Consider the following 26,425-nt stretch of genomic DNA (forward strand, 5'->3'; position numbering starts at 1 on the left):
AGGTGTCACCAGCCCTCTGTATTCCTTACTGACCATTCTCTATGTGAAACTTACCCTTTTGGGGATTATTCTGCTCATCATAGGATATGCTTTCTTCCAGAAGAGAAATTATTTCAGGTAGGAACATTAAATTGAAATACCAAGGCTCTTTAGAAAGAAATACATTGTCATAAGTTTGAGTCCCAGTATGTTATATGGCCCTGTCATGGTTATTCCCTCAGCCCTTCTTCAATATCAGGCTTTTTTTTTAAACAATAGAACCCAGACATATCTGCCCACAACACTGACAAGAGCATCTGCCTTGCTGCAGCTCTGATTGAGGAAGGACTTAGCCTGGCCTTCTCATTTGGGCTTCATTGGTAGAAATGAAGTAGCTGGAACTTGATGAATTTATTTACAAGTTTCTCTGTGGGGGTTTCTGTTCCTTCCTGCGTATTTGAATTTTATGTTTTTTTTTTTTTGTTTCTAGAAAATGAAAATCAAGATTTCTGAAGTCCTTTAGTCTGATGACACAATATAAGAAAACAGCCATTTGTAATCACCTCTCTTGTTGACATCCTGCAGACCTGTTCTTGATGCTGGCAGCCATGCGGTATGAATGTGCAGGCAAAAGCTTGGTGCTCACCACCATGCTTGTATGAATGGCTTTCTCCCCTCTCCCTTCCCCACTTCTCAGGCCAAAGAAGAAGATGGCTTAGCAAAAGGTGAGCAACCGTGCTGGCTGGATTTCCTTCACCTGTGTACTCCAGGAATAGCTTCCATCAACTTCCTGTTCATAGCTCCATTTTATGTGATCAGTCACAAATGTTACTCTGCTGGATGCCATGAAAATCAACACCTTCAAGTCAGCCACTATCTGGCCTTCTTTCTTGCTTTGTTGTTACCAAGTAGCTGGACAGTTGCCTTTTGTATTAAACATGGAATACATAGCTAGAAGCCTTTTTGTTTTATAAAAGTTAAAAGTTGAGCCCGCAGAAGGCATTGCCAGTATCCTGGAGGTCACACTCAAAATCCCCTTAGTTTTTAGAGTCCTAGTTTCTCAATTTCCTTTGTGGTCTGCATTGTGATTGATAGGGATTGGGATAGATCAGTGAGAATAAGACACGGGTGAACCCCAATAACTGTAAACCAAGACATTGTTAACTCAATACAGATAGTAGTCCTATAGTTAAAAATACATTTTTATTTAAAAGAATTATTTCTTAGGTAAAGTGGCAAGTGATTTGGGATATTACTTTTATTTTTAGTACAAGTCTTGGGGGAAAAATGAATGTATGTATGTAGTGATCACGCCAGGACAGAGGGTAAAGGGTTAGTTAGTTTTATTCCACTAAGAATAATAATTTATGAGTCAGTCCTGGAGTAGTAAGCCCACCTGCTCAGATTCTATGACTACTAATCAAAATGAGGGTTGGTGCACATTTAGCAAATCTCCCACACAATAAAGAGCAGGATAGTGGGCTAATGTCTAGACTAATGCCCACTTTAATAGTGGAAAATCACTATGTGTCAAGCAGTGAATAAATCCATAACTGTCACTTATCTCAAACCCATGTAAGGTTTGTGCTCCTCTTTTAATACAAGGTCTTCATGTTTAAGTCAGGACATACAGAAGGAAGAGGCCCAACACTGCCATTCTGTAACAGACTAGGAATTACAGGGGCAGAGATTCCAAGTATTTTGGGTCGTTGTCTCTCCTCCATGTTCTACTTGTGGAAGACAATTCTTTTCTTTTCTTTTTCTTTTTCTTTTTTTCTTTTTTTTTTTTTTTTTTTTTTTGTGGAAGACAATTCTATTCACAAATAAATCTTCCTCCACCTCTCTCTCATGTTTTTAGTAGATCTCAAAGTTCTTTCCATAAAGAGTTCATGGCTCTGTTTACTCACTTGAAGTAGTTTTCTCTGGCCAATAAAAACATACATAAATGGCAGTTTGTCAGTTCCAAGTTCTTGTCTCACTCAGAAGGTCCTGAATGTTTCTCCTTTTCATTCTATGTGGATATGGAAGACCTAGCCTGCTGGAGGATGAGAATGGAACACAGCTGATTCATGTCAGTCAAGCCTTTCACCTCTCTGTGGAGGCCAGCTGAAGAACCCAGGAGTGAGCTTTCCCTCAGACCCTTAATCAACCTCAATCAAGATCATTAGACATGGCTGATCCCATACAAATAGTCATTGCCATAGAGTTCTTGTGGTTCCTTATCAGGCAGCACATTTGTGGCATTAAGCAACTCATACATTGCTCAAATATTACTTCACTCTTATAAGTAAGTCCTATATTGCTCAATAACAACTCCAATTTTCTAAGAACAGAGGTAGCTCATAGATTCATTCAGTTTCCCTTGCCTCTGAGTCTGACCATTAGCTGTGGCAAATACGATGTGTGATGTTTTCAGGACAGCCCTTTAAAGAAAAGGAAGGGTTTTCTTTTGATTTCCAACTTATCTGTGGAACTGCAGTACTGGTGTAATGCCTGAGGGTCCCAGAGCTACTTGAGCCATGGATAATGCTGAGGCTGGAAGCTATTCATTGAAGTGGAAAAACAGAAAAACAGAACAATGGAAGGACTTGGGCCTGATGACCATAGATTTCTCCAACCAGCCCCAGACTATCCATTTGTTGTCTTAGTGTGATAGAGAATAAAACATGTTTTTCAAAGCAATGCTATTTGGGGTTTCACTTTACACATAGCTCAGATTAATTGTAATGGAAATAAATATAGATACTTGGTTGGTCATTTAGGAAGTTTACTATCCTAAAAACTGGTGTATTCTACTCATGTCCATGTTCTGGATCATTTTTTCTTTTTTCCTTAAAGGTAATGAAGCAATAGTTTCAGGAGAAAGGAATGGTGAGTCAGCGAATCATCTCCAGAATAATTTTAGAACTGTTGCTCTTGTATGGTTAAGGAAGGCTTGCTGTGGGGAAGTGCTTGAAATCTGTGAATGTAAAAAAGATGATCCAGTATTTCGGCAATCTCTAGACATTTGAGGACATGTCTGTGTTGAGAGATTGGAGAGAATAAAAACTGCCATGGGCTCCCAGGAAGGATCTGAGTAGGGGAGGGAGAAGGGAATTGAAATTGCCTGGACTCACTTGTCAGAATATCAAATGTGACTTTTCTGCTCAACTTCCAGTGCCACAGTTTTGTTGTGGTGTTAGCTGAAAGGGTAAAAGGCTACACAGCTGCCTTGTCCAACCCTCTCATCTTCCTGTCTGTACACAGATGTGAAAGTTTCCTTTTTTGACCGCACATGCATATAACCACATATATGTATATACGAATACATGCTCATGCATGTTTATATATTGTGATGTCCCCATGCCAGAAACTAGATGAACTTGATGTCTTTCCATAATATCAAATTTACTAAATAGCAATAAATTCATAAAGTATGCTCCTCCACTGACAGCAATTTTTCATGTAGTATCAAGTACCTTGACAGCTGATTGAAGCAACCTGATTTCTTCTGTTTCAATCTTAACTATGTATATGCAATGTCAGACCATATTTTATATATCACACAGAAAATATATAGGTATGTATGTATATATATATGCATTTATCTTTACATCTGTCTATCTATCCAACTATCTGTATCGATTTGTCTATCTCTCTCTGTGTGTATATGTGTGTGTGTGTATTTATCTATAATCTACCTATACAGGTTACAGAGTGTGTACAAAGGGATAAAAAAGCTGTAGCAGACTTTAATATGTTCCAAAGAGGCCTAGCCAAGAGGTAAAAACAGAAGCTGATAGGGTTGCTAGAAGAGTCCCCAGGAAGAAGAGTCCAATAATTAACCATCAAAAGCTTATTGGAGATGCTGCTGTCACCCTTGCAGAGTCAAGTCATAGGGGCAGAGTTCAGCTTCTTGAGAGTTGAGTCAATTCTCAGACCAGGGAGACATTAGAGCAAAATGGTCCACACAGATGAATGGTGGATGGACTAACAGCAGTTAGAGTAGGTGACATCAGCAGCGAGGACCAACCCAAGCTGAAGCCCGGGGCACAGTCAGGAATTTTCTGCCTGCTGGTTCCTTGACTCATACACAGGGTGGTCTGGTGACAGGATGGTGAGGGTGCTGCCATCACAGTGTTAGTTGTCCTTCTAATACAGTCCAGGTGAGGATGTTTTAATCTCCCTCTATCTGGTACATCCAATATGTCCTGGAGCCTGGTTTTCCTGATGTGACTTTAAAATATGCATATAGTCTCAGTTGGCTTTGATAAATGAGTAGGATGTTGAGGCTCTTACTTTTGGGAATAGGTTAGTTATTAGCCTGTGCTCCCTGGGTGGCAGTGGCGTTCACATCCTAAGAAGCTCTTACTTTTGGCAATAAGTTGGCTATCAGCCTGTGCATCATGGGTGGCACTGGACAGGCAGTGGTGTTCACATCCTAACAAACTCATATTGCTTCTGTACTTGTACCCAAACGGGGTCTGATGCTCATGTGTAATAGAGTCCCTTGCTGGGGGGGGGGGGGGGAAGCGGGGCTGGCTTCATAAAGTACAGTCTCATACAATATGGTGTGACTCACAGCAGGGAAGTCTAATCACAACACCATAATCTTACACAGGAATCAATATGGTCTCAGACTGAGGGAAATTGGCAGCACAACACAGCTGAGAACCACTAGGTGGTGCTTTGACTTAATTCTTTTTCGCATTTTGAAGCAAACTAAAATCAATGTTGCCTCAGGCAAAGCCATCCTGTATTTCTGTATTTTTCCAGACATTAACTCTTTAGCCTTTCTTGAGTGGTGTTTGGAATAGTTACAAGAAGAGGAGGTGCTAAACTTCTACTTAGGCAGAAAAACATCTTTTCAGTTCCTAAACATGTATTGCCATTTTACTTAATTTTAGTAGAAACGGTTTGCTTACCAAATGAGTTGGGAGGAGTGAATATTCACACTTCAGGGAAGGTCATTGAGTTGTCTTCACAGTTAAGACAAGATTAGTACTCATTTCTTCAGATGGAGAAAATGGTTTGCTGGTGTCAATTGCTTCGGGTAAAATTAGCTCTGTTTTTCCACTTTCTAGGTCCTTCCGCATCATATCTAGAGGTGCATATGGTATTCTAATGCTAGAAGGAAGCTACAGATAAATTAGGTCAACTTCCCCATTTTCTAAAAGAGGAAACTGAGACTCTCAGATTCAGTGGTCATGCAGTTTTACTAAGAAGTCAGCTGCCCTGCTTTACTGCTCACCAAGAGAACACAGCTATTTTCCAAGGCCAAGCCAGACAAGGGTACCCTCAGAAAAGAGGATTGGTCATCACTGCTTTGGACCGTATCTTGCTCACGAGGCCCCAAAGCTCCCACCTGCCTCATCTCTCTTGTCTGATTGGCGAAGATCATGTGATAGCTCTTTAATTCCTGGAAAAGAAGAAGGGAAGGCACTTAATACTGATTAGACCTTTAGCAGAGTTGGGCAGACTGGGCGGGGCTTGGCTTAAGATCTGTCTTTTACTAGACACAGGTCCTTGTGGGAGATGAGGGTGTAGAGAACCAGGGCACTGTGAAAAAGATGAACTGGAGGATGTGTGTGAGGCCTTGCTGATGAAGGTGGTGGCAGTGAAGCTGACTTAAAAGATGCATAAGAGTTTGACAGTGGGAAAGCTCAGGGAAGAAAGGGTTAGCAGGAAGAGAAGATGGCCTGGGCAGGTCAGAATGGGTCCTCACATAATACAAACTGTATCATTTCCTTGTGTTTCATGAATTCATTTGGGAACAGAAGGGAGTTTTTAAGAATGCCAGCAGTGTTCTGCAGATCCAGTTAATTTTGATGAGTTTATAAAGTTCTCTGAACAGAATGTCCAAATCTGACAGATTCATCCAATACTGATTTGAAGATTAAATGAGAAGCCAAGAACACTAGCTCATATTAATGGAGAACCAAAACGGGTCTTCGACAGGCAGTGGGTCTGCTGGAGAGGCTGATGGGTAGGGAGTACCCTTCCTCTCTGAGCTGATGATACCTGTACTTCATGGATAGGAGGTACCCTTCCTCACTGGGCTGATGTTACCTGTATTGCAAGGATGCTACAGAAACACAAAATCTTATCTTTCAGTCTGAGCTTCCGAGAGGTCCTAATACCTGCACAAACACCCAGTAAAATGTTTTGGTGCTTTCTTCCTCTACTCCTGCCTTTTCTCCCTACCTGAGACTCTGAGAGCTCACACATGGCTTAAACAAACAGGATCCCATGGCTGTTACATCATTCCCCTGCAGAGCTCCAGTGATTTAGTCATTATGAGAGAGAAGAGGCTAGCATCCAGCATTGCAGAGGGAAGCTCTCTCATGTGAATCAAGAGTATCTACAACTCTAACCAGAGGAAGAGAGGAAACATCCACAAACTCATATTCATCAGCAGTAAAGGGAACACAATACATCCTAACGGAGGAATTGTGAAATTCGACTACTTAGTAGGGCTTTTAGGGAAAGAGAAAACAAATTACATTCCAAATTGCTGGAATGATTTGCTTGTCAGGAAGAACAAGATCTTGACTAGGGGACAGTTATATATAAGAAACTGGTAATATACTGTTGCCTAATAATGTGATGAAAATGCTTGAATGCATCACACTTTTCAGTTTCTCCTCTGAAAACTGAGTATCAGAGCCCTCTGGAGGAGAATGATCTGTGGTTAAAATGAGATTTACACTCATTCTGAAAGGTATCTTGCCTACCATGCAGCATCCTAATATGCTGAGGCAGCTCTCAGAACCTATTAGGAAGACGAATCTAATGTGTTGTCAAGCCTTTCAATGGGCATGGGCAGGTCTGTAGACCCAAGTGAGGCTGTGTGGGACCTAGGAGCCAGACAAGGCTATGTATTTTGATCTTTTCCTGCAAGACCTCATGGTTTATTTCCAAAGGTCAAATTCCTTCATTCACAGTTTTAAACCTTTTGGCCCAAGGATATCATCCACAGCATAACACCTTTAAAGAAACTCTCCCACAGACCTGCCTGTTCCCTTGAGTAAAAAACTGCAACATTATTTACAAGACAGTGAAAACCAAGGAGCAGCCCAAGATGTCAACTCTGAAAGGCTACAGTAAATGTCTTGGGACTAGAAATAATGATTAAACAGCTCTCAGGCCAGCAATAAGCATCTGTCTTTTGTCATTTTCCCCACACAACATAAAATGTGCAGAAGAAGGCAGCCATGCCAGCAGGGGTCAAGGAGGTCAGTTGCTGGTAACATTTTCCACTGTTCTCTTACAGCAAAGACCTCAAATCCCATTAGCATTCAACTGCCTCTCAGTGGATGGTCCTGACTTATGCAAGCCAAAGTGGCTCATCCCTTTCCATTAAAAGGAAAAAAAAAAAAAAAAAAAAAAAAAAAAAAAAAAAGGCGAAGGCTGCAAGGCTCAGTTTTACAAGACAGGAACTATAAATGCCCAACACATGTGAAATAATATTTAGCCTACACACTAACAATCAAGGCAGTGGTGATTTTAAAGATAACATTTTCATAAATAAAATTATACTATTAATCCTTTTTATGGGATCCATGGTTGAGAGAGGGAAGGGGACAAGCAGCATCTGATGGAAATACAGACTAAGAGAGCAGAGGGCAGCTTGCAAGCCTGGGCTATCAGCCCCACCTTCAGTATGTACAGAATACTGGCATTCACAGGCACCAGGGAAATGTCACAGTATGGTTTACAACAGCAAAAGGAGAGGGCCAGTGAGCGTTGATCTCAGTATCATCATTATCACTTTTTAGAAGGATACAATGTTATAATGCAGCCAGAAGGAGTAAGGTTACTTTTGCAGGAGCTGTAGAAAATGCCACTGTGTCTGTGTCCTTTTGCTTTTGCTTTCTCCTTCTACACAGTCCTCTGGCCTTCAGCATGTTGGAATAGACAGTTACAGCGTGTTGGCTATTGTTTCTCATCTTCTCTAAAGCATTTCTTGACCTGTGGGTCAGACCCAGCTGGGGTGGGATAGCCCTTTCATGGGGTCATCTAAGACCATGGGAAAACACAGATATTTACATCATGATTTGTAACTGTAATAACATTACAATTATGAAGTAGCACCAAAAATAATCTTATGGTTGGGGGTGACGACAATGTGAAGACATGTATTAAAGGGTTGAAGCATTAGGAAGGTTGAGAAGCACTGGCTGATATCAAGGGTGAGAAAATGAATGAGGTGGAATTATATACAGCAATATGGGAAGATGCTCAAGGCATAATGATGAGAGAAGAGAAAGGAGCAAGCTAGAGAACAGATGAAAGATGAAATTCAGTAGAACAAGCAGCAAACAGTCATGTGATGCATTCTAATTACTCTCACTTCTGTTTCCAACTTGGCCCTCACAAGGAGAGAGACACAAAAAGACAGACACGAGGAGACTAGAGATAGACTGCCACCTATGTGGTCTTAGGTTTGGTCTTTAAAAGCACAAGTTGTGAGCCTGAGCAGCTCGTTCCTTTACCCACTGAGCCATCTTGCTAGCCCTGAAAGATATATTTTGAATTATGCACCTATTCTTGGTTCAAAACCCAAACATTACACATCAAACTTCCTTTCCTTACCATCTACTACCCTGCTTGCAGTCTTCCAGACGTTTCTATATTTATATATTGAATTATATGGGTTCAGGCAAAAAGTTCAGTTTGTACTCTGGTTTCCAAGAAAAAAATATCAATTACTCTCAGTCAATCAGCCCCCATTTCTTTCCTGTGGTGGAAGGAAAGAATCAACCCCTGCAAGTTGTCCTCTGATCTCACATGTGTACACATGTATGATAAAAATACATTTTCAAAACACTAGGAAGTATCACAGTCTAATGATTTTTCTTGGTAGAGGATAGGGGAAGAGCCCCAGGATTGGCTGAGACAGTGCAAAGGAGTTACCAAGGACAGACTCAAACATAGCTGATCTTGTTGACGGATCTGATCTGCAAGAAGCCATGATTTTCCCTCATTTTCTTTCCCAGATGGGTCATTTTCTGGCCTGCCTACAGATCTGCTTAGCAGTGTAACAACATCAGGACTTATGAAAGTTTGTCACTAAAGAATTAATTAAAGGCATATGAGTAGAAGAATGAAGCGTTGCATCCAAGATCCGTCCTGGAAATGTCTCCTCAGTTATTCTGGAAAACAATATAAAGTCTGATATTTATGAGTAGCTCATGATTTTATATTTAGTTTTTATTCCAAGCACTTCATAGTGTGTGCAGAATCAATTCTATGTTTTTCATGCCCCTTCTTTATTTGGGAAGGGTTTAAAATTACATTTTATTTTCCCCCCTTTGGATGCTTCTCTTTCCTGAAGTTCAGGAGAGATTTTAAAATTATTTTTAGTATGACAGTAAGTATTTAAATGTAAGACTACTGAAGCAGAAGCATGTCTCCTGATGATCATTTCATTTCTAAAGCACTATTGGAAGACATTGCTGGCTTACCAGAGGTTGCAGCCTTCCCATAGCTTAGTTGCTTATCTTAATAAGCTCAGCAAAATGGAGCTCCCTCCCTCCAGCAAAGCTTCCTGCCCTTTACCTGCCCTTATCTGGAGAATGTCCCTGGGCTTGGAAGACCCACCTTATCTAAATGCTGTCTCTAAAACCAGATGCCTGATTCATCTTTAGCTTGACCTATGATTCAGAGCCCCACTATGCTAGGGCCTCTGCCATAGGATCCTACTGACACATACTAAGCTTTATGATAGGAATTAGGATTTTCCCCCAGGCTCCCCAATCCTATATATTCCTTACACTCTGGAATAAAATTGAACTGATTCATCTGTCTCCCAGAGGGCTGTCTCCATCTTTGCTCATGGGTTGCCAAAGTTTTTGTGGCCCCATCTGCCTCTTTCTCCTCTTAGCCTGGTGGCAAACAGGGTAAAGGGGAAAAAAGAGCCCTACAACTAATATTTGAGCCACCCAAGCTGGTGGTACCTAGTGATGCTAACTTATAATGGTTTAGTATCTGTGCCCTTTAGTTTTATCTTTCCGTAACATGACTCAGCTGTTTTCCCATTAAGCTGTGGTTTGGAAGACAGATCCAGTCAGCCATAATAAGACATTTCCTGTTGAATTCACATATTTTCATGTCTCTGGTTCTTCCCATGTGACTTTTGTTGCACCTGCCATGATGCAGTATTTATACAATAACAGTTTGTTTAAGCAACAAAGATGCTTGTTGAAGAATATTGCATAGCTCATTTGTAAGGAGTAAGGATTTTCCTCCCGCCGCTGGTCTTGTCCCGCCGCTGTACCAGCCCCAATTAACACACAGAGACTCTGTATTTGATATAATGTTGTTGGCCAGGTACTAGTTTCTTATTGGCTAGCTCTGTCTTAATTATTAACCCATTTCTGTTAATCTAATATCTCCATGTGGTCTCCTCTTGCCGGAGAGCTGGCTACCGTCCTGCTCTCTCCAGACTTTCCATCTTGACCCTCCTTACTACTTCCTCTTTCCTCCTTGTCTCCTAGTCCCTCCTATCTAGCTTTCCCATTGGCCAACAGTGCTTTATTCATTAACCAGTATGAGAAACATATTTACAGAATGACATCTCCCATCATCTCCTCTTTTCTGTCTAAAATAAAAAAGAAGGGTTTTAACCGTAACATAGCAAAATATATAACACAACAGTTAGCAAGTAAGAATCACAGTTAACAATATTTAGTCCTTTAACATTTAGCAAGATTTAAGAAAATATTCCATCATCTATTCTATCTTTGTGAGTTTAAAGACCTATATGTAACTTATTGTTAAGCCTAACTAAGGAAAACTATAACCATAACTATCTGTCTTCAACTCCATCAAAGACTACAGAAGGATAGTATATAAACTCTAGAAATGACAGAGACATCTGCCTTGTCAGTCACCTGAAGTTCTTCTGTAATCTTCCATCTTCAGCCCATAGGCCATGGTGTGTCTGGCAGAATCTTCAGCAAAGCAGGAAACTTTAAACTGTCTTCTTGTATTGGCAGTTTGTCAGTCACTTTTCTCCGTGTCCTGCAGACTGTCTGGCAGACTCTTCTATGAAGCAGGAATTCTGTAGCAATGTCCATTTTGCATCAGCAGTCACTTTTCTGTGGGTCCTGCATGTCCAGTTTATGCAGCATAAAGTCAAACAGTCCAGACAAGAGCAGTATCTTGTCCAAATGGCTAGTCTTACCCTATTGGAAGTAAATTTCATAACATGTTTCTTCGATGTCCATCTTCCTTTCTGATGCAGGTGGTGTTTCCAGGAGCATTTTATCTCTTACTATCAAGAAAAACCCTAAACCATTTTAAATGCTATATTCTGTAGGTCTTTGAAAGGTTTGAAGAATGCCTATCCATCTCAAACACATCTCTATATATCTAGAAAACCTAATTCATCTAACTCTAAGTTTTGACTATCATAGGTAATTATCTATAATCTGTACTACATTATACATTACATTTTTAAATGAGCTACATAAATACAATACCTAAACAAGAAATATACATATCACAAAATTGACCTTAAATTGTGTCAATAAATGAAAATCCATTCCAAAACAAAGTAATCATATCTATACCATAATCCCCTTTTTAACCTTTAAAAAGAATTGGCTGTCATCATTAACCACTGATAACCAAGCCCATTTAAATGAAAACAAACATTTATAAACAATATTTGGGAATATGGGCATCCTTCCTTTTTCCTCCTTGTCTCCTAGTCCCTCCTATCTTCCTTTCCTATAGGCCAACAGTGCTTTATTCATTAACCAGTTGAGAAACTTATTTACAGAATGACGTCTCCCATCACTCATTAGATCTCAGTGTCCAGAAACTCAGTCTCAGGAAATGAGGAGGAAAACAGTAATCTACTGAGTAAGGCACTAATGCCACAAGTCCTGAACCACAGGGAGTGCATGGGTTACAGTGTTGCCATAGTGCCACTGGATACTGGAAACCTCCCCTCATCTTACCAGCTACATCTTTAGTTCTTGACTCAGGGTCCTAGATGGGAAAGTGCCTGGAGCACTTGTTCAAACTCCAGCTGTCAGAGACATATGCAAAATAAGTAATTTTCTTGCCTGTCCTGGATCCACCTTTTACCAGAACCAAGTAACTTCCCTCCTCATAAACAGGGAAGGAGCATTCAGAGGCCAAGAATCCTGAAAATCCCAATGATGTCTGTCATAATAGGAATTAAATGGCAGCATTTTTTGAACCCATGATTCTGAGATACTTGCAAGCAGCAACCCTCTTAATAGTGACTTTTAATTTTCTTACCTGATCATATTAATTTTCTATTGTTGGATAACAACATAGCCCTACATTTAGTAATTTAATACAAATTTACAGATTTATTACCTTACACTGTTTGAGTTCAGGAACGGTGTGGATCTGAACTGGATGATTCTGAGATCTCTTAATTAAGATGTCAGCTTCAGTCACACAAAGGCATAGAATGGATTTCAGGACTGGCTCTGAAGATGGCTCACTCACCTGAGGAGCAGGTAACTGCACTCCCTCCCATATGTTGTTCTTCACAGACCCAAATGCTTTCAGGACATGGAAGCATTGGAAGCTTCAAAGTCTTCAACAACATTTCTACAGTGTTCTGTTACTTATACAGCTTACTACTGGCCAGTGCTGGACAGGGCTGCACTGGGACATCAACAATGGGACTCAAGCATGACAGAAACTTGGATTTGAGGGCAGGCAGTGGTGGTGCATGGCTTTAATCCCAGCACTCTGGAGGCAGAGGCAGGTAGATTTCTAAGTCTGAGGCTAGCCTGATTGCCAGAGAGTTCCATGTCAGGAAAAGCTACACTTTTCCTGTCTTGGAACACAATAATAATGATGATGATGATGATGATGATGATGATGATGATAAATATTTGTTTAAAAGAAGAAACTTGGATTTGAGGAGTTGATTTCATAGTTATAGTGGGAAGTCAAATAGAGCCACCAGCCATATGTTTCTGAGATATGATATGATATTCCAACCTCACTTGGAATGAGGTTATCATTTGAAGTCCAAAAAGGCTTGCTGAATATGTTATGTTTGAATCATTAAACAAACCCCAGAAATTAAAAGTATATGAAGTATATTCAAGAATCCTCAATTGAAGCCAATTTGACATCTCTTCATTGAAAGAGGCTTTTTATGACTCTTTCAGAGTTGTCAGATTGAAATGAAAAAAATAGGAAATTAAGATTTACAGCGTTCTCTTGAATATAACACCAGTAGCACAGACACTGAGATTGACAATTAATAAATGGGACCTCCTCAAACTTAGAAGCTTCTGTAAGACAAAGGACACAGTTGACAAGACCAAACGGCAGCCTACAGACTGGGAAAAGATCTTCACCAACCCCATATCTGACAGAGGGCTGATCTCCAAAATATACAAAGAACTCAAGAAATTAGTAACCAAAACATGAAATAACCTTATTAAAAAGTGGGGTACAGAGCCAGGATATCTGAATCTTCTTCGAATCCCCCATGACAGCGCCCCTTACCAGCAGGAAGTAGTTTGGAAAGAACGACGCCCAAATTTCCAAATATTGTGTATAAATGTTTGTTTTCATTTAATTGGATTTTGTTATATAAAATAAAATAAAATAAAAAAAAGTGGGGTACAGAACTGAATAAAGAATTCAAAATGGCTAAAAGATACTTAAGAAAGTGCTCAACATCCTTAGTCATCAGGGCAATGCAAATCAAAACAACTCTGAGATACCATCTTACTCCTGTCAGAATGGCTAAAATAGAAAACACCGGTGACAGCTTATGCTGGTGTACGCCATTTTGGAGATCAGTGTGGCAGTTCCTCAGGAAAATGGGAATCAGCTTACCACAGGACCTGGCAATCCCCCTCTTAGGCATATACCCAAATGATCCACATCCATGCAACAAAGTCATGTGTTCAACTATGTTCATAGCAGCATTATTTGTAATAGCAATAACAGGGAAGCAACCTAGATGCTCCTCAACTGAAGAATGGATAAAGAAGATGTGGTACATTTACACAATGGAATACTACTTAGCAGGAAAAAAACAATGAAATCTTGAAATTCGCAGGCAAATGGATGAAACTTGAAGAAACCATCCTGAGTGAGGTAACCCAGTTACAAAAAGAGAAACTTTGTGTGTACTCACTCATGAATGGATTTTAGACATAGAACAAAGGATCACCAGCCTATAATTCACACCACCAGAGGAACTAGGATACAAGGAGGAACCTAAGAGATTCATACAAGGTCCCTCACAGAAGAGGAAAGGAACAAGATCTCCTGTGCATATTGGGAGTGGGGGGGGGGAAGTAGGTAGAGAGGGAGTTAGGAGAAAGAGAAGGGGAGGAGAGGAGAACATGTGAGACCAGGAAGATTGAATCAGGGGACAAATAGACAAGAGCCAATAAAATAAAATAAAATAAAATAAAATAAAATAAAATAAAATAAAGAGAGATACCATAATAGAGGGAGCCATTAGAGATTTGAAGAGAAAACTGACTCTAGAGAAATGTCCAGAGACCTACAAGGAATCTGAGCAACAGTGGAAAGGCTACCTTAAATGCCCTTCCCTGATAATGAGATTGAGAACTAACTTATATGCCATTATAGAGAACTCATCTAGTAGCTGATGGAAACAGAAGCAGACACCCACAGCTAAACACTGAGCTGAACTGGAATCCAGATGCAGAGAGGAAGGAGTGATAAGAAAATGGGGACAAGACCAGGTTAGAGAAACCCAAAGGGACAGCTGACCTGAACAAGGGGGAGCTCATGAACCCAAGACTTATAGCTGGGAAACCAGCATTGTATGGACTCTGACCCCCTGGACATGGGTCTCAGCTAGAAGGCCTGGGCAGTCTAAGGGACCTCTGAGAGTGGAACCAGGATGTATCCCTTGTGCATGGAAGGATTTTGGGAGCACATTCCCCATGGAGGTTCACTCCCTTAGCCTAGAGGCAGGAGGGAGGGCCTAGACCCTACTCCAAATGACTTGACAGATTTTGTTGACTCCTCCTGGAAGGCATCATAGTGTTACTTGACTGATCAGTAAGCTTTTAAAAAACTAGAGTCTTTTTGCTTAGAATGAAAGAGTCATGCAGTTTGAGACACAGGTCATAAAGGACAAAGATCATTATTTTTCAAGCTCTTGATGCAGCTTCACTTTTTTTCACTATTAATTCTATTGCTGTCATAAAATCAGTAGAGAATGAAGATAATTTGGGTGAATTTTTTCTGTCTTAGTCAATTGGGCTGCTGTCACAGAATAGCCCTAGTTATTACAGTTCTGGGAGCCAAGAAGCTCTCGGGAATCTCTCATCTCTCTCTCTCTCTCTCTCTCTCTCTCTCTCTCTCTCTCTCTGTGTGTGTGTGTGTGTGTGTGTGTGTGTGTGTGTGAGACAGATTTTATTTTTATGCCTTAATCAGTTTCTGCGTGCTTTCTTCCTAATACCATCACCTTTGGGGTTACGATGTCAACATATGAAATGGAGGACAACACAATCTACAGTACACATTTCGTTGGGTTTAATTAAGTAATGTTGCATCTGATACAGGAAGAAAGAAACAATGAGGGAAAGATAGAAAATACTTCCCAATAACCAGTCTCTCATGGGCATAGACAATAGATACCAGTTGAAATGGCAAGCAGACTTGTTTTCTAGCCTAACAGAGGGAGGGGAATTTACTGAGATCAAGGGCATGGCAAATATTTCAGCACTTCAAATCAGTTATAAATTAGGGGTATCTCTAACGATGAAAACAGGGTGTGCTAAAGTGTCTTCTGAAGTTTCATGGTGGTTATAGAGTACACAGAGACGCTTTTGAACCAAGAGAAGAATAGCTTAACTGGAACTTGCATCAACCACATACCACAACATACTCTTGCTAGTGTGTGAGGTTTATTATTATTTAGGTCTTGAACTTATTTTTTAATCATTGATAGCTAAAAGTAGTGCATAGTGGCACTAATTATATAGATAATAGAGATCTCTATCCATCTGTCTCAATAAAAGAGGCAGAAAATCAATACATGCTGTGAGACCTGGGCCTTTCATGATGGAAAGTCCTAGAAATATTCTACTATGGTAGAGTTTACAGTAACCCCATGACAATGGTCACGATGGGGGAAATCTAAGCTTTATCCAGAGGCAGAGCCTGTTAGCCCAACTTTGAAGGCAATGCTCTCAAAACAGAGACAACAGGTCTAGTTAGACATTAGAGCCAAGGAAACTCTTCCAATATACGACCTGTGATCATAGACCAGAATTAGATGATCTACAGCCTTAATGATTAATGAGGAAAAGGAGACAGAAATCAATACTCATGGAAGTGCCCATTTCATATTCCTTTTTTTTTTTTTTTTTTGGTCTGGAACTTAGTTTTTTTTTATTATTTTATTTTATATAACAAAGTCCAATTAAATGAAAACAAACATTTATACACAATATTTGGGAATTTGGGCATCGTTCTTTCCAAACTACTTCCTGCTGGTAAGGGGCGCTGTCATGGGGGATTCGAAGATTCAGAAATCCTGGCTGTAGTCTGTAGGGCTGCTTTGTCCAGCTGTTTTGAATGTAGGATCACCTTGAGCCTGGTTAGGAATAGAAGATAGGAAAGAGAGAGAGAGAGACAGAGACAGAGAGAGAGAGAACATAAAAGAGGGAGCCAATATTGGTTTGAAGATAAAATTGAACACAAAGAACAGTCTAGAGAACTACAAGACTGCTCCCAACTAACAATTTGAGCTTCTGTGGAAAGGCTATCATAAATGCCCTTCCCGGAGAGTAAGATCAACAACTAACTTCTCCATGGAGCCCTCAACTAATGCCTGTTGAAAACAGGATCAAACACCGATACTTAAACACTGAGTCTAACTAGAACCCAGATGCAGATGGAGAGGACAAGACCATGCGGCAGAAACAATACAGACAGCTTACCTGAACAAGGAGGAGCTAATGGCCACTAGACTGATAGCTGGGAAGCCAGCATGGGACTGACTCAGGCCTCCCTGAATATGGGTCTCAGCCAGAAGAACTGAGCAGTCTAAGAGACCTCAGACAGTGGAGCCAGGATGTATCCCTGGTGAACAAAAGGACTTTGAGAACATATCCCCCATGGAGGGATAACTGCCTTAATCTAGAGACAGGAGAGAAGCCCTAGTCCCTACTTCACATGACCTGTCAGATCTACATGACCCCAACTGGATGGCATTCCCCTACATATGGAATTGGGGTGGGGGGATGGGAGGGGAGGGTGGTTAGAGTGCATGTGAGAGGGCAGAGAGAGTAAAAGGGAGGGAAGGAGGGAGGGAGGGATGGAGGGAGGGAGGGAAGGAGAGGGAACTGGGATCGACATGTAAAATAAAAAATTAAATTAAAAAAAATGCTTTGACTCCAAAATTTAAGTTGAAGGACAAGTTACTGGGGAAAAGGATTTCTATTTTTGTTTCCACAGAAAATGAAAAGATGTGGATCCTTCCAGACTAATGTGGTTTGATCAAGCCAGACTGCCTGAAACAGAGTATAAGGTGATCATTTCATATTCCTTAATCACCTCATTAACCGTATGAGGCCAGATGCTTGATGAAGGTTTTCATCTATTTTGAATCAAGAACACTGGAGTTACAATGGAAGTGGTAGAGAATAGAATGTAGTACAGAGTCTCCCCCAAACACTAGTTCCTTCTAGATTTTCTTCTTCAGAGAACTGGAAGGGGACGAGGAGGAAGTAGAATCATTGAGGAATCAGAGATCTCTAGAAGGAACAGGAAAGTGACTTCACAATCAGTGAAGAAAGAAATAAAGGTCATAAATTATAAGACCCCTTTTCTGAAGGCACAGCACACACCTTGGATGCAGGATACAGAGAAAGCTAGCGGGAGCTAAACTGGAAGCATCCTTCTTCTTGGTGAGTTTTCATAGTCCTGGAAAATCTGCTGTGGGATAATAGGGGAGAACTGCATTGCTGTAGGAAACAAAGGAACATTTTTATGAACCACCATGTATAGTTGACAGGTTATATAGCTACCCTGCAGTATTATGAAGGGGCTGAAAGGAACTTGATGACAATTCCCCTTTGTCCTTGTTTGAGAGAGGGGGGAAGCATGTTCCTTTATAAACTACGCTTTGTCCCTGTGATCTCTTTTGAACCTCTAATTCTTTAAAAATGGCACTCTGCTAGCATGAAGGCAGGGAACTGGGGGATGGCATCACATGATCCTAGAAGGGAAAAACTTGGCCCTCTCCTTTGGTAGGTCTCATGATAGCCTGATGTGCAGGCTGAACAACTACTTTCCAAATAAACATATTGCACAGGCATCTGAAGTCTCCCCTAAAAATAGAACTTGGCACTGGTTCTGTGAGTCCACCTCTGTGGTTTCATTGCGAGCATATGTTTCACATCTTAGGATATTCAAGTCATGTGGTCTGGCTTAATATTTTTAACAAACTGAAATGGAAAATTGCAGCCCAAATCCTTAAAGAATTTGCCTAAAAACTGCAATTGAACATATGCAGCCTGCGATGTGAGCAAACTGCAGACCCAAGGATAACTAGGTTTTATCCCATGAGGCTATGTAGCTCATGACTCCACAGTAGACTCTTTTTGCTCTGTAACTTGCACACAGAGGAACCAAGGCCATCTTGCCAAGTCTTGTTAGAGTGTATAGCTTTTCCCTCAAAATTCTGATGACATCAAAGACCAGGCTGACTACCATCCCTGTCTTTCCAGGAGTAGTTACAACTAATTGTTTGTTGAAGTTTAAAACACAGGTAAGCCATTCAATCTTTTGTGCTGATTAAGAAAAGTACTGACAGACAGAACAAAATGACTATTGAGGCCAGTGTTAAGTGTTGCTTAGCTCTAAGTAGTGCAGAAAACCAGGTTGCAAAAAAAAAAAAAAAAGGTAGTCAAAGGAGAGTTTGAAGCTCTTCTATTGCTGAGAAGGGCTTTTGATAGTCACAGGAGTTCAATGCCAGCCTGTTTGCTCATCCATACTTAGCAATGCAATGTCATTTGTGTTACTTAACTTTCTGTAGCAGTGACAAACTCTCTAAGAAAATCAACTTAATATAGCAGTTGTTTAGGCTACCAGTTTCAGAGGGTTCCATGGCTGCTGGTCCTGTTGATTTGGGATTATGACACTATCATACATCATGATAGTGGAACCATGTGGTGAAGGAAGAGTGTGCATTTATGTCAACTAGGAAGAGGGTGGGTATGAATGAACACAAGAATCTCCAGGAATTTCTCTTCAAGTACCCATCCTGAATCTACCATGGTCTATCTTTTAAATGTTGCATTACCTCCAAAAAGCATTGAGAATTAAGCATTTAGGCTATGAGCCTTTGAAGTTGCATTTAGATACAAACCATATTTGACCATTCATGAAATACTTGCATACCTAGAAGGTGGACAGTAACTATTCAAAATATATTATTTACCTCATGATGCTTTAATTCATTTTATTTTTTCTCATAGCATAGTATAAATAATAAGAAGATCCCCCAGTTTAACATGTGTAGTATTAAATTTTTACAATTTATTTCCTTTTATAGTATAAATAAAGAGATTGAAGTTTTGACAATGGTTTTATAGTAATTCTATGTTCTTTTCCCTTTAGTATATTATCAAAGAAAAACACTAGAATTTGTTTGTGAAAGCCCCGTGACCTAATGCAAGGAACCTCTACCGAAGCTCAAAGGCTGTTCTAGTACTATGTATGCTTCGGGGACACACCTTAGACTGCTCTGCAGTAAGTAGATAATTTTAGACTAGATAATTCTTACCTAAGTCACTTCTTCTCTGAGGTTCTAGGCTTCTGTGAAAGCTGAGTAAAACCAGCACATCTCAGATCATGTGTATTTGAGGAAAGCGTTCTGGAAGAACCATAATTAATTGATAACAGTAGTCATCATTGAGAAGGGGAGAGGTGTAGTCCAGGATAGCCTCAAATTCAGTATCTGCTTACCCTGTGTGGAGATTATAGGAATGGATCATCGTTCCCAGCTATAAAAAAATCAAATTTAAAACTCACTATTTTGGGGTTCTCCAGGAGAGATGATGAAGAGGACTTAAAACTTTATCTGAAGTATTAAAAGTTTTAATAGGAATGTATTTATGGGACCAGCAAGATGGTTCTGTGGGTAAAGGCACTTGCTGTACAAGCTTGATGACCCAACTTTGATCCCCAGAATCCATGTAAAAAGCTGTGTGTTGGTGCACATCTGTAATCCCAGCACACCTAGCAAGATGGAAAAAAGACAGGAAAATTGCTAGGTCACCTAGCCTCAATGTACAACACAACAGAAATGAGGGAGACCTTGTCTCAGGCAGAAGAAAATGGATTCCTGAAAGATGTCTGACCTCTACTCAGGCATCATGGCACACATGCAACTTCATTCTCTCTTAGAAATTCTCTCTTTCTCTCCCTGTCTCTATCTCTGGATAAGTAAATAAACAGTCACACAGAATAAAATTTTAAGAGAAACAAAAGAGTTGTGAAATTTGAAGACATCTCTTGATTTCAAAGCTAACACTTCCTTTTATTTCTGTTATGATCTCTCTCCTCTTGCAATGAAGACCTAAAGTTTCAAGATACGTCGTCCAAGTTCATTTACTGAGCCAGCTAAGATGTTGCCCAATATTTACTTTGCCAAGCATTTGGTACTATGCCATGTTCTTTCAAATTTTCTTAAATCGGTCAGAACTCTGAGTTATGATGCCTGACTCTCCAATGAAGGAATGAAGTAGTCAGATCCTGTCACCTTCCAGGAAGTGCTAGAGTGAAAATTCAAACCTATAACTTCCAGCTCAGCCAATTGCCTTTCCTTTTAGGGTTGGAATTTTCCCAACACCAAGGGCTACTTTATATTAGCAGACAATGAAGCCCTTGAACAAAGTTCACCCCCAGATAGATATATACCTTTCAGTCTGGGTTAACTGATCTTAGAACATTTGTCAAGCAAATCACTATGGTTTCGGGTGTTTTTATATATGGCTGGCAGCCATCTGGTCACATTATTAGCAAAATAAGCTGTTTCTAAATCATGTCATGTGTGAGCCAACAAGAGGTCCTTTCTTTCGCTTCTTCTCAGCTCCACCTCCGGCCTTTTCTGCTCCCCTTTTATAGACCTGAGTAATTTAATAATGTCTGAGCATGTTGAGGTAATGGTCTCCCCACTTCAACCCATGCTTTTAAGGAAGAAAGAATTGTAGCTAAATTAAACACACTCTCTTATTTTGATTTTTAACTTCAGAAAGAACCAGGAAAAAAAATGGCTAGGCATTGCATAAAGATAAGTATTGTCATAAGCCGCAGGAAAGCAAATTAAATGAAAATATTTAATAACAGGGCAAATGTAAAAGTGGCAGATATCTGGAAAATAGAAAGCAAGAAATGCATCGGAACAGACTTTTGTATGCTAGTGGTTTATAATGATCCTGACCTTGCTGTGTATAACAGCTTTCTGTATATCAGGTGACTCACATGAGCAAACCAGTTCCATCCTTATTCAGAAATTCCTCTGGAAGGATTGCCTTGTCAGTTTCCTTGAATAAACAAAGAATCCAAGATTAAGATAGAATTCAAGCCCAAATCTCTCTTTCTCTCTTCCCTCTCTCTCTCTCTCTCTCTCTCTCTCTCTCTCTCTCTCTCTCTCTCTCTCTCTGTGTGTGTGTGTGTGTGTGTGTGTGTGTGTGTTGTTTTGTGTTTTTGGAATCCTGCTCCTCCCACTTCTGGTAAAGGTGGTACCCAGTCAGTGGGCTTCCTGTTCTTGGTGCTGGGTAAGCTAAGCCTAGGCTGGGTATCTGGGATGAAGAAAGACAACAGTCGTCATTTAACTTAGCTGCTCACAGTCTATTTCTTAGTTGTCTAGTGCCAGCTACTATTGATTCCCTCTGGATAACTTTGATTTGTACTGCTTTGAAAAGAGTGGTCAAGACCATGGGAGCAGAAAAGTTCCATCACTTTCCAGAAGATCTATTTTAAATTAATTAGTTTGGTTTCTGATCTCTGGCTGCTGCATTGGAAATGTGACAGTAACTTTGTTGTGACGTTCATTGTAGGTTATAAGAGATGGAGTGTGAACAGTGCCTTCACTTTCGGGTAATGGTAATTCATTGTTAATAACATGCCCAAATGAAATCCTCACCCCACTGAAGAATGCTTAACATGTTGCCATTTCATTTTCCAAGAAAATCTTCCTCTCTCCTCTGTGAATAGAAGCTCCTGGTACAGGGAGAGGGGACTAAAGGTTTCTCTGAAAAGGTTCTGAAATCTGCTTTACCTTCCTCAGATACCAAACAAAACTGTTGCAGGCTGCCGAGCTGCATAAGACTACGGTGCCTTAGTCTGGACCATGAAGACCAGTAAAGCTGGAAAATATAACCTGTTCCCACTGAGGAGACAGAGCTAACTCTTGTCCCTGGCAGAACATTTTGTTTGGACACAATGTTTTTCAAAGCTACAGAGCACTCTAGTTCTTCTGTTGTATATAATGTCCTTGATCATGGCTTTGCTCTGCTCTCTTGAAGCCTGTCTATCCCATAGACACCACTAACACACACACACACACACACACACACACACACACACACACACACACACACACGTGCGCAGAGAAACACGCCCAATATACTCAGTAGTGCTTAAATTGAGCTACTCTATAAACTGAAAGCAACTTTTTTTGTAAACTAGTCTAGATTTTATTTTCAGCTATGAACTACCAGAGTCTCCTGAAGATGCCAACTTCTAGAATTTCCAAAGTACGTGTCTAGTTTTCCTGACAAAAACTCAAATCCTATTTGTGTTATGATTTTTTTTTCTTTTTAAAACAGGGTTTCTCTGTGTAGCCTTGGCTGTCTTGAAACTCACTCTGCAGACCGCTTGACCTTGAACTTATAGATCCACCTGCCACTGTCTCCTGAGTGCTGTGATAAAAGTCATGTGCCACCACCACCAGCTGTGTTAGGAAGTGTTAATACTCCTCTTCATCTACTACTAACAGATAAATATAAAGAAGTCTTGGTGAGGTGGATAAATGAAAAAGTTGAAAATGGGCACAGAAAACCAGCAATCTGAGCTTGGATCATAAATATACAACTTAACCATTTGTGGACCCTGACATAGTCACCTCCTCCTGCTGATCCCCAGATTTTTATATATAAGAGGAATCTATGAGCAATAAATAGTTAGAGACTAGAAAGTAAGGTCTGCTGCCGACTGTTCCAAAGTGAAGTTAAACAACAACAGTGCCTATTTAAAAAACAAATGGAACCTGAACCAAGGTATATCACTCAACTGGTAGAGAGCTTTCCTAGCATGCATGAGACTGCATAAATGGAGCATGGTAACACACGCACACACACACACACACACACAGGCACATGCACACGCACTCACACATGCACACACACTCACACATGCACATACCACATTTCCATAATCCCTCCAGATGCCAGAATTTAGGTTTCAGAGGGACCAACACAGTAGATGAATGTATCCAGTTAGGGAGAATATGTCACAGGTAACCTATGCCCAGTGGCAAGGGAAGCAGCAGTATTTGGTGACCTCATTTTCCCTTCTCTGTGCAGAGTGTAAACAAGCAGCAGAAGGGGAGTGTGAGGTCCACCCAGTGCCAGTGCTCCTGTCCCTGCTTCCCCTAGCTGCTATTTTTGCTGTTTTTGCAAAGGCCACTGCTGCTTCTGGCAGGAGCCAGGTAGGCTAGGGCTTGCCTTTGGTTTGCTAACCCAGAATTATTGCTGACATTCTCCTGCAAGATGAGGGTGGAGCAGGAAAAGGTGCCCCAGATGTTTACTTCTTGGAAAAGTTTTGAGACCAGAATCCTGGCAGGCTAGAATAATCTCCCACCAGGTGGGCAGGGTTGAGTGGGGACATGGAAGAACTCAACAGCGAAGGTGGCTGGCCATATCCTGCTTTAGGAGGCAACATGAGGTCCCAAAGCTGCCCTGCAGGATGCTGTCTTCATGGTGAGAAGATCAGCTATGAGTATTCTACTGGCAAGAAGGGAAAGCATTGAGAAATGGCGAGAACAAGTGTCACTAAGAACAGGTACAAGCCCAGTATTTCAAGTTCGCTCTGTTGCAGAAGACTCTATCTGTAGAGGTGTGTGAGACCTGAGAAGGCTGGAGTGGGGGTGCGGAGTGTTTTAAAAGATTTTGTTGTGTAGACTTGAAATCCAGCACTTGAATCAATCATTGCTATGCTTTAAGGAACCTGTTAACTACACAACTGGCTGTTTTTTTGCTGAGACACCTTGACATATTTTGGCATAGTTTTGTGTGTGTGTGTATGTGTCTGTGCCTGCATGTGTGTGTGTATGTGTGTGTGCCTGTGTGTGTGTGTGTGTGTGTGTGTGTGTGTGTACTATGCCTCCCTCTCTCCCTTAGGAAGGATTTGCTTGGGTAGAGGAGAGGACTGTGGATACACACAGCAAACATTACCAGCACCAATAGTTCTTCCTCACTTGTATCTGGGAGGACTGGGGTCCTTACGTGGGGACTATATTAGGGAGCTGCGCAAGAAGTGAACATCCTTTAAGAAGGGCAGCTTCTGAGATAGCAAACAGATGTGCTCACTCCTCCTCACAGCATGAAGTGACACCAGGAGGAACAAGAAGCTGCATCTAAGGAGTCTAAACACTGACCCAGGCCTTTACCTCAGCTGTGACTTCTCTGTCTACACACACTATGGGGACACCTCAACAATGTTGACTGGGTAGGGTGTCACAGAACCAATGCTCGACTTTCCTATGTTTCCAGAAATAGACTACTGGATTCTAGCTGGAGCCTGAGGGGCATCATTCTCTCTCCCAATCCATGGGTGGACCTAAAGAAGAAGCTACATCTACAATGGAGAGCCTGAAGGCTTACTTTGACTGAGCACAATGTTGTGACTGTAGAGAGACAGGATGTGGATTGAAGTCAACATTTTCACAGGCTGTCTGCACTGGCCATTTACTTCCAACATCAGTACCTGACCTCACATTCCTATGACAATTAGGCAAAGCTCTTGGAATGTGTTGCTAAGCTTAGAAGACCTCTTGCCTCCACCAACCCAAAGGCTAGGATTGCTGAAGCATCTGGAACCTATAGAAGAAAGTCACCCAATATTTTATAGCCTGCTTACCTAGTGCCAGTAATGACCAAGCTTGAATTTCTTTCTCACCTTAATAGAGGCTTGTCCAAAAAGAAACTTAGCTTCCGTGTTTGTGGACCTGCAAAATAAACTAGCAAAAAGAACTTAAAGAGGCAGGACAGATTTTTATCTGTTCAAAGAAAAATGTTGCTTGAAGAGATGGCTGGAGTTTGGAGCTAATAACCCATCTTTATAGGGGCAAGGGTGAGAAAGAAAGAGAATTAATTGGAAAGTAAACAAATTTTTGGAAAGCTAAGTGAGCCCTTAAGAGAATAGATGGGGATGGTGAGAGTTTTGTAGTAGTGCCTGTCCAGGGAACTTTTTATCCCATGCCAGGTTCTCTCTGGTGTAGACAGATGCCACAGTGGTTAAGAACACTGGCTGATCAAAACCCTAATTCTAATTCCACCATTCTTGTGGTGGCTAACAAGCATCTGTAACTCCCGATCTAAGAGATCCAATGCCCTCTTCTGGCCTCTGAGGACACAGCACACACACAGTGTGCAGAAATGTATGTAGACAAAGCACTCATACATTTTTTTAAAGGACAGATTTGTGTGTTATGAAATCTTTGGGTGCATGTGGGGGGATTCTTCTTTAGGTTGAAGGCAATATGCTCCAAAATCAGATATAAATTTAATTTGAAGAGGACAAAAAAGTGACATACTTCGTTCAAGTTCAATTCATATGAACTTCAAATGTAAACATCTAAAAATATCTAAATACATTGGCTTATTACCAGTTGTTAACAATCTAATACAGCTTTTCTGGGACATATGGGAGATAAAAATGGAAAGGCTTAGAAGGAATACCAAGGGATAAAGGCTTACTGCTAGAACTGGTCAACACACTGGGCTATATTCATGGGAAGCCCCAGAGTCTGTTCTCCAAAGCAAAGCCTCTGTTACTGTCTGGAGCACAAGTTAATGATTAGCATGTATATCTGTCTTCTCTCAGGATTCAAAGGACATAAAATGTACATACATTTTTCTTTTAGAAGGGTGACCCCTTGAGGAAAATTATGATTTCTTTGACACTTTTTCCCCGATGAAAAAGTATTGAAGAGCTGATGTCAGAACCTGACAGCAGGTGAACCCGTAGACGTCTTTACCACTGTGTGGGCATTCTATTCTAGATTTCTGGCAATCCTTGAGTGTACCCCGTTTCTTCTTACTAACCTTAATACCTCTGCATTTCCCAAGCATTAGCGGCAAGACAATTATTAAGCAAGGGTTTCTTTACTGAAACTCTGGTAGTGTAACAAGGTAAAATGTTTCCCACAACATCTCTTCACCTCTCTTCCCCA

At 40.7% G+C, this 26,425-nt stretch overlaps 1 protein-coding gene across 1 annotated transcript in view; it reads left to right on the plus strand.

Moving 5' to 3' along the window:
- Positions 1-26,425, plus strand: part of LOC127227266 (cell surface glycoprotein CD200 receptor 5) — a 40,560-nt gene that overhangs the window by 11,614 nt on the left and 2,521 nt on the right. The window contains exon 5 of the mRNA XM_051191622.1: positions 3-117. Coding sequence (XP_051047579.1) covers positions 3-117 — 115 coding nt within the window. The remainder of the gene's footprint in view (positions 1-2; positions 118-26,425) is intronic.

This window comes from Phodopus roborovskii, unplaced genomic scaffold, assembly GCF_943737965.1.
Source record: "Phodopus roborovskii unplaced genomic scaffold, PHOROB, whole genome shotgun sequence".
In the NCBI taxonomy this organism is placed as follows: domain Eukaryota; kingdom Metazoa; phylum Chordata; class Mammalia; order Rodentia; family Cricetidae; genus Phodopus; species Phodopus roborovskii.